General features: G+C 33.6%; 1 protein-coding gene across 1 annotated transcript; it reads left to right on the plus strand.

Moving 5' to 3' along the window:
* Positions 1 to 6,134: 6,134 nt before the first annotated feature.
* LOC120356710 (tubulin alpha chain-like) lies at positions 6,135 to 9,229 on the plus strand. The gene is made up of 3 exons (XM_039445683.1): positions 6,135 to 6,309; positions 7,522 to 7,750; positions 8,983 to 9,229. The coding sequence occupies exons 1-3, from the start codon at positions 6,307 to 6,309 to the stop codon at positions 9,225 to 9,227; spliced, it is 477 nt and encodes a 158-aa protein (XP_039301617.1). The 5' UTR covers positions 6,135 to 6,306; the 3' UTR covers positions 9,228 to 9,229.
* Positions 9,230 to 9,451: the final 222 nt, after the last annotated feature.

Genomic DNA, 9,451 nt, shown 5'->3' on the forward strand with positions numbered 1-9,451 from the left:
CCCGGGGGAGGTTAGTTTTGATAGCCCGAGGCTAAATTCAACCTCAAAATCTTCAACCCTCAATCTAGTTTCAATACAAATTCGAACAGAAGGTACACCTTTCAAGTGAGCTCTTCCGAAAGATATCCGTCGAGGTTTGAAAGTAGTAAGCGTGCCAGAGGGTTTTAAAAATTTCAACCATGCGCCACCGGTGGATATATATTTACCCTCTCCTCAAACCTTCTCCTTGCTTGAGTATATCCAACCTTCCCGGAACCCTCTAGAGTGGATCTACCCAACCCTAGAACCTCCAGAGTAGATCTTCCCTCCTGAGCGAGGAGGAGAGGGAGAGAGGAGAACAATAATTCATTGTTCTTGGGCACAAACTCGGTTGAACAAAACACGGTTTCCTGCTTACCTGTCTGGAACAGCTTATGACGGGTTCCACAATTGATTTAATTTCGTGTAGATTGAACACATGTCATGTAGGCCTACTACGCTATTCACCTTTGATGTAGCCTCAATCAGTTAACAAGGGGGTAAGGAGTGAGAATCAGAGCTTATGCAATTAGAGAGGAGTTGCATGCATACTCATAAATTAAAATCTTACATGATGATGAATATATCAATTAGAAATCTCACATAAGATACAGATAATTATCTTTTTTTTCTTCATTTTTATGATATCACATACTTATAAGGTGATGATTTTTCCTCTTCTTCATTGTAATTTCCAATATCTTCTTTTCTGTACTCTTATAGTATAATGAACTATTGTAATTGTGTTGTTATGGAAGCAATTTTAGGGAGAAATCCTGTATGCTTCCATGTTTTTCATAAATAAATAAATTATATTTTATTTTTTTATGATACTTTAATTATTTTTATATTATAAACATGATATTTTCACAATTATCAATGACGATTGTCTCAACATAGGTATGTTTTATGGCAATAAACGAGGATTTGATTTGTGGACACAGATGACACTAAAAATAAGTCTATAAGGTGATAGAGACTAATTTTTCTTCTTTGGTCAAAATTTGTTGGGCTGGTTGGCAGCAACTCTCTATGCCTCTCTGTCATCCGCCACCTTTTTGAGGAAAGAATATGAGGACTATAGCTATTCTATTTCAACTTAAATTGATGTAATTGCATGTAGCAGATGACGAGGCCATATCCTGGCTCCAAAACTTGAAAATACATGTATGAATTGTTCAATTGTCTTATCTCTTTCTATTATTATTATATTATTATATTATTATTATTATTATTATTAGTATTATTATTATTATTATTATTATTTGTCTCTGCCACTGTGTCTATAAGACATATATACTAAATTGACAATATGTTTTAGTAATATTTATGTTGAAGTATATGAAATAATATTGTGTTATCTAAATTTGGGAGAGGAATAGCACAAGGTTACTTATTTTTCCTCTCCCTATCATTTCGATAATGTACTTATTGTATAAATGAATGGAACATAAAGAATTACTCACCATCAAGGTGAAATGAATATGTCATTGTCGGTTCATTGTGATTCATTGACCATGATCTAAATAAACCATGGTTATTGACATTTAACGGTAAAAATCCTACTTCAATATCTAAATTGATGATCTCATCCAATATTATTATCAATTCTCTCTCAGTGGGGTATTATAATTAGAACTAAGTTTAGTATTGGCAATTTTGTATGTATAATAAAACAATTATGTCTATCTTTTGTCAAAAAGCTCTCTGGTTGCAATTCATTGGCGATCAGAGAAATAATATTATTGCTATTATTATTACTCCTTCATTAGAGATGAATCTCAACTGATGAATCCAGACAACAGTTATGCAGTTTGTCGATACATTGCATTCTCAAAATGTAATTTTGCAAATTTGGAATCTATTGTATTCCTATGTGTAGGAGCATGGTGGTCCAGAGAAGGTATTTCAAATACATGCCTCACATCCAACACTCTTAATCTTGAAGCTAACTTTGCAGCTTGACCACGTTTCCACCTTTTGCCATTGTTTTGCCACAATAATTGAGCTGCGTTTACACCAAAGTTATTAACAAAATGTTAATAACTTAATCCTTATAGATTCTATTAGATTGAACGGAAGTTAACAAACACATATGTTCATCATTCCTATTTATGAATTTAGACAACTGATATGCAGTTTGTCGATACATTGCACTCTCAAAATGTAATTAAGCCTACTTTTGAATTTATTGTATTCCTATGTGTTAACGTAGTGGAGCAGCGATGGTATTTTAAATGCATGCCTTACATACGTCCAACACTCTTAATCTTGAAGCTACCTTTGCCATTTCACCACTTTTCCATCTTTTGCCGTTGTTTTGCTACAATTACAGTGCGATATTTCCACGTGAAAACTACAGAGAGAGAGAGAGAGAGTGATCAAATTAGATTTCTTTATTTATGTATGTTACAATATTTACTGGCTTATACACTAATTTGCATTGAATAACGGTAATGCAAATTATTCAACGAATTTTACAAAGTATAAATAATTAATCAATGAGAAAAAGATTGAATGCAATTAGAAATAACGAATATAAAAATTGTATGTGACTTTATAAATCGGCGATGTTTCAACAAATAGTATTGTCGATTCTCTAGAAGGATATAAAATAATATCCTTCCCATCAACACACGACCGGTTGAATAGAGTTAATTTGTTTATTTATTTATTCAATCATTCAGAATTACACAACTCACAGAAAAGTACACAGGCTTATAAGCAAAAACGGTTCCAATTCTAATTATACAACAGTCCAAATGTAGTGGGTTATGTATCACTTCAAAATTCTTCAATTTACAATTCAAAACACATAATTCATCACACACTAATCATTTTCAAATTAAAAAAAAGTTTTAAATCAAATTAATTACAAATAGTTGGTACTTAAAATTCCAAACTTTGAAAAAACTATTAAATTTTGAGACCGAAAAGACAAAACACACAATTATTTAAGAACTTATCACAGGTTAATGACACAGCAAACGATCAGCGTCGCATCGTTGAAGGTGCATAATATCATAGAGTAAAGATTCGGTTTAATTAATTTATTTGTCTCTATTAATTAATCAACTATTAACCAACTAACCTATATTCATTTGTCTCTGATACTACGCGTTTCCAATGCCACTTTATTCCAATATATCCGTCGCACGTATCTCAGGTAACGCATGCGCTCTGCATGAAAACAAAAAACAAAAACGTATATATCTCGGTGTGAACGGACCTCAACTTGCGCTTGATGACGTTACGCAAGCTACGCTACGGCGATGTGAAACGGCCTCTAGCAACCCAGCATCACCGTTACTCATATTATGTTTACCAATAACTGCTACCGTTAAGTACTCATTACACTACCCGATCCTTGACAACCTGGGAGATCAGATTCAGAAATCTCTGCCACCCCCTAACATAAAAACCATCACCTACCTCCGCTATCACCCCTATTACTCCCCTACCTCCCGCACCCTCTATTATCCGAAAGGTAAACAAAGGGCAGATGGACGCCGAGATTAGTGAAAACCTTTCTATTATTATTTGCTTGGACCGTGGCAGACGCGAGCCTACCTAACCTAACCGCTCTGGATATGATTTCTCACGAAACAAACAATACACGTCTCCCTTTGACGTTGGATGGTTCCCTCTAACACTCTCTCACTCTATCTCTCTCTGACTTGGGGTGATTCCCTCTTATCCTCTCTCTCTGACTTGGGGTGATTCCCTCTTATCCTCTCTCTCTGACGTTGGGTGATACCCTCTTACGCATCTCTCTCTGACTTGGAGTGATCTCATCACAACCTCTCACTCTGACTAAGGTTGATTCCCTATCTCCCTCTCTCTCACTCTGACAGGGAGGCAGATGGCTCTCGAACAATTGGACCCAGGTCTGGATCTCAGGTGACCACCCCAGACAGCAATTCACCCCAGCATTCATTTATTCACTATTCATTCGCTATATTGTTATCGGCACTAGTCAAACGGTGTGCGATTCACAAATGAATTGCAAACGATAATAAAAGGTACGCTTGGTTGGGCTGCAATATGTATAAGAGAATAAATAGATATAGGGGTATGTAAGGGATTGATTATGAATAGGTATAGGGGTAAAAGTATAACTATAGAGTAATAATTCAACTATATAAAACACTTATTGAAATGGGCTGCTTTTAAATTAATAAAACCTGAGAACCTGAGGATGGTTTTTAAAAACCGAAACTAGTCGTGTTCAAATATTTTAAGTTTTTATAATAAACAAGGGTGCTACAAGTTATATTGTTTTATTATTTTCAACTATATAGTATGTTTGGAGTGAGAGTTGATGTTTTTGACCGGATAAAAGATGTAAATAAACGACTATCTTACTATTGAGGGTATAGTATAGTTTGGAGTGAACTAGGTATAGGGGTATGATTATAAATACTAGTAGTTCTGTGAACAGTAGACCTCACGCAGTATTCTCATCCACAAGTACCTGATGTCAACTGTTTTGAATGTTAAAACAAACTCAGTTCACGTTTGAAGTTGTATTCCATTCTGATATGATTCATCCAGTTCCATGATGATCTTTCTATCTGATGAAAATTAATTTTTTAGAATAAAAAATATTATAATTTCTCCAGCATTATTCAGTTCATTTGTTTATTTTTATTCACCTATTAATTTAGTTTTTTTGAATGTGAGAATATTGATACTGATGGGCACGCATAATAATACCATGACTGCAAAACAAAATATTGAAACCAAAGACCATAAAGCTGCGATTAGACCAAATTTATTTGAAAAATGTGATAACTCAATCCTTATAGATTATATTAGATTGAACATAACTTATCATACACATGATGAACATATGTGTTTGTCAACTTCCGTTCAATCTAATAGAATCTATATGGATTAAGTTATAACCATTTTGTTAATAACTTTGGTGTAAACCCAGCTTAAAGATGATGGGTCTAACCTCTTCAATGTCTTTGATTGAAACTATAGACCTTATACAAATACAGTAATAGACTGGCTTCTCCACACATCTGTGTAATCACTTGTCAGCTGATTTATGATGAATAATTCTATAGTCTGATTTTTACTCTAATATTGGCGTATGAAGGAGGCTCCTTTTTCCTTTTATATTATCCTTGAAATTGAAAATTTCCAAAAACCTTGTACATACGTCGACGAGCAATTAAAAAAGGAACATACCTGTCAAATTTCATGAAAATCTATTACCGCGTTTCGCCGTAAATGCGCAACATATAAACATTTAGAAATGCCAAACCGTCGACTTGAATCTTAGACCTCACTTCGTTCGGTTAATAAATATTTATTGTATAAATCGATGGGTAGTATGTTTAGGATGGCAGGATGCTTTTGGCAGGGTAAAAATTGTGAATATAAACAATCAGCAATGAATTTATACGAGACAAATTGTTGATTATTAATCATTCATGGTAGGATAAGGTTCAAAAAGAACTTTCAATTATGATATTACCAACGATTGTACCTTCAATCCAATTTTGGCAACTTGTCAATTTGGCAAGATATAATAGCCTATGAAGAAAGTTTATGCTATTGTGCACAAATAAATTCCAAGCTTAAGTTTGGCACATAAGGAGTATGGGCCTATTGTGGATATCCAGTTATGAAAAGTCAATTTAAATTTGTCAAAGTTAGAGAATTGTACGCAAATGAATAATTTATTCTTTAAAGGTTTATTCTCTTTGAACTTCCTCCGAGAGACAGAGGTCTCAAGGTTTGAAGTTTGAGCTGAAGAAGGATATTGCAGAGAGCAAGAGAGCAGAGATCAATATTGAATTTCGAAAGAGCTCAAATCTAGTCAGAAACTGAAGTTATGAGTTTATTGTAACTGTCAATCATTACCGATATTGAACAAAAAACGCCGATAAATTGAATAAATTCTATAAATCTATTAAGTTTAATATAAATCACAGCCATCTTAGTGATAAAATTAAAAATACAACTACTCTAGGTAATCAAAATTCTGGTGTAGAGATTTTTAATGAGATGTAGAAGAAATAAAAATCAACAACTCGACGTCCCTCTATCAACATTCAAACATATGATGATGACTTTCTAAATTCAAATCTACTTTGGAAACGTTGAAAAATTTTCTTATCAAAATTATAGACAAAATTTACAGCAATTCACAAATAACTATCTATCAAGGTTTCAAAATTCTTTCCACTTACCTACAATTCAAGCTTGTTTTTTCCAAACTTAAAAAAATCCATCAAACTTTTAAAATACAACAGAGAGCTACTGCGTATCAATATGGTGAGTAGATAACACTCTTGTAAACAGATTATGTTAGCTGTTAGATCATTCTCTTTTGATATTGAGAATAAATTATCAATGGATCAGAATTTGATTATTGATAAAACAATGAAAGTCTTGTTTTGTTGTGAAAATGATTTGCTAGATATTCATATTGAATGAAAACAACAATAATAATCTTGATCCAATAGTTTAGTTTCATATTATCTAAGAAGGTTTCAGGTAATAATCTTCATTTGTTGTTGGTAAACGTTCTGGTGACCATATTTGGAACACTAGTGTTCAGTCTCCGCCAATGACAGTAGAGCTCGATGTTCATTGGTCAACAGCTAATGACAAATCGTAGGGCTTTGCTCACACTATATTGGATAAGAATTTGATCGTTGATAAAACAATAAAAGTTTTGTTTTGTTGTGAAAGTGATGTGCTAAATATTCATATTGAATGAAAACAACAATAATGATCTTGATCCAATAGTTTAGTTTCATCTTATCTAAGAAGGTTTCAGGTATTATCTTCATTTGTTGTTGGTAAACGTTCTGGTGACCATATTTGGAACACTAGTATCTAGTCTCGACCAATGACAGGAGAGCTCGATGTTCATTGGTCAACAGCTAATGACCAATCGTAGGGCTTCGCTCACACTATATTGCCTGCTGCTCTATGTTTAAGCTTTCGGATTACAAGAGATTGATAATAGTCTAACAACGGAAACAATTTTCTAGTTTGTTTAAATTATTCGTTTTTATTATCAGAGATGAACGAAATCAGAAATAGTTATCGTTTCTCAATGGTATTATTAACAATAATAATAAATTGTTCTGATAGATAAGTAAATTTGACAATATCAAGCTGATCTAATCCAACATAATACAATAATTGAAGACTCTTAATCATTCATTTTTCAAGCTATATTACATTGAAAAAAGAATACACTGAGGATACACTAACAAAGAATAAGAAGATATAGGAATATAATAGAAATAGAAGAATACACTGACAAAGTAAGAAACCATACAATCAACTATATCAAAATAATGGATGTTTAGAATTCCATCTGCCAACTACATTACAATTATAAATATTCAGGAGTTCATCTGCTAACTATATTAAAAGTAAAATTTTATAGAAATCTATCTGCTAATTATATTACAATTTTGAATATTTATAAATTCATCTACTAATCTATTTTCCAATTTCTATGAATTTCAGAGAGAATGTGTGTCAGTACATATAGGTCAGGCTGGAGTACAGATGGGCAATGCCATTTGGGACCTATTCTGTCTGGAGCATCAGATCGACCAAGATGGCAAACCAGCAAATCCGGAGTCAAAACCTCCTTTCACAGAGGATTATGAACTGAACGCATTCTTCCAGAAGACTGCCAAGGATAAATTAGTTCCAAGGGCTATATTTGTTGATCTAGAGCCAAGTGTTATAGGTAATGGACAATTTCTAGTATCATCGAAATTCTCAAATCAATTTATTGAAAATAATTTGAGAAGATTTTAACGATTTGAGTGATTTGAATGATCTAAAACCAGACCTAGAGGTGGAACAGAAGGAGTAAGTCGCGGTGAAGATCGATGCCACTAAAAAGCTGTGCAATTATAGAAACATTCCAGCCATTGATATACTGTAGATAATTATAATAGATTTAGGAGAACGCGAGCAAGCTGAAATTACATATCGACCTGACCGTTCTCTAACCCTTAGGTGCGATAATGATGGTTTGTTAGAAGAGTAACCACTCGCGATTAGAGTTATTAGCTTCAAAATCACGGAGATTGACGATTGGAATATTGAAAATTTGAAAAATTATATTTAGAATAAATTAAATAGATTATATTTGTTTTATTTTATGAATAATTTGATTATTCCATTCAGGACAAAATTCGAATTCTTATCAATTTTCATCATTTAATTCAATCATAGCCCAATATTTCCGAGGCTCAATGCATCAAACATCCACTTATCATAGCTGCATTTCATAAATTTGAAATTTTCCAATCTCATAAGTTTCCACTGAACTGTTTCACTTACGTCAATACTTATTATGTCTTAATCCTTCTCAATTATTATAGTTGATGAATAATGAGTTTATCAATAACTTTGGTAGATAACCCGTGCTCCGCAAAGGACTAATAATAACTTTATAAACTGAAAACTTGACGTAGTGGAAACTTGAAGAATTGAAAATAGTCCAGTAGTTCAGACGTGATGATGCGTCATATGTTAATTCACTATCCCGCAGTGATAAGCACTTATACACTTATACTATTACTTAGTAATAGTAGGTATTGGTATAAGCCAGTTCTTTTCTTTATTATAGTATGGTACAGATTATTATTCTATCATACATAAGCTCATGTATAAATCGATCTTTCATTCATTAATCGACAATCGGGGTGATTGAATGAATGAATGAGATATCGATTCCATGCGAACGGTTGCATAAAAATCGGTTAGCATTCAATCCCGAAAAAATGTCACGAGAACCAATCAGAGAAGCCTTCTTCCAAGAAAACCCTTCTCTGATTGGTTATCGTGGAGTTCAATCATGATTAAAATTTAACAGGCTTTTGTGAAGCCTGGCAAATAATTAATCATAATTAACAATGATATGCTACTTCATTCACAAATTTATCAATTTTTCTCAAATTTCCAACTCAGATTCAATCCGCTCGGGCCCCCAAAGACGGCTCTTCAACGGCAACTGGTTACTCTCAGGCAGTGAAGACGCAGCCAACAATTTCGCTCGCGGCTTCCGCACAGTCGGCTCCAGCATGTTGCACCAACTTTGCAACAAGTTGCGGCGCATAACGGAGTGTTGCAACAGTTTGCAGGGGTTTGTTGTGTATCACAGCTTTGGTGGTGGAACAGGTTCGGGGCTGACTGCATCACTTATGGAGGAGTAGCGGCAGAATTGGGAAGAAAAGCAAGTACCAGTTTTCTGTGTATCGGCGCCCACTGTGAGTTCAGAAATAATTCAATAACTATTCATAATTACGAATTTCATTGATGAGAGTTATCATTTAATCGATGGATACTCTGGTACGTAGTATTTTGAAATATATTTATAGAGTCAGGAACAGATTGACATACTGTATTTTAAATAATTATTGAATTATCGAAGCATCTT

The sequence above is a fragment of the Nilaparvata lugens genome, unplaced genomic scaffold, assembly GCF_014356525.2.
Source record: "Nilaparvata lugens isolate BPH unplaced genomic scaffold, ASM1435652v1 scaffold7604, whole genome shotgun sequence".
NCBI classification, from domain to species: Eukaryota; Metazoa; Arthropoda; class Insecta; order Hemiptera; family Delphacidae; genus Nilaparvata; species Nilaparvata lugens.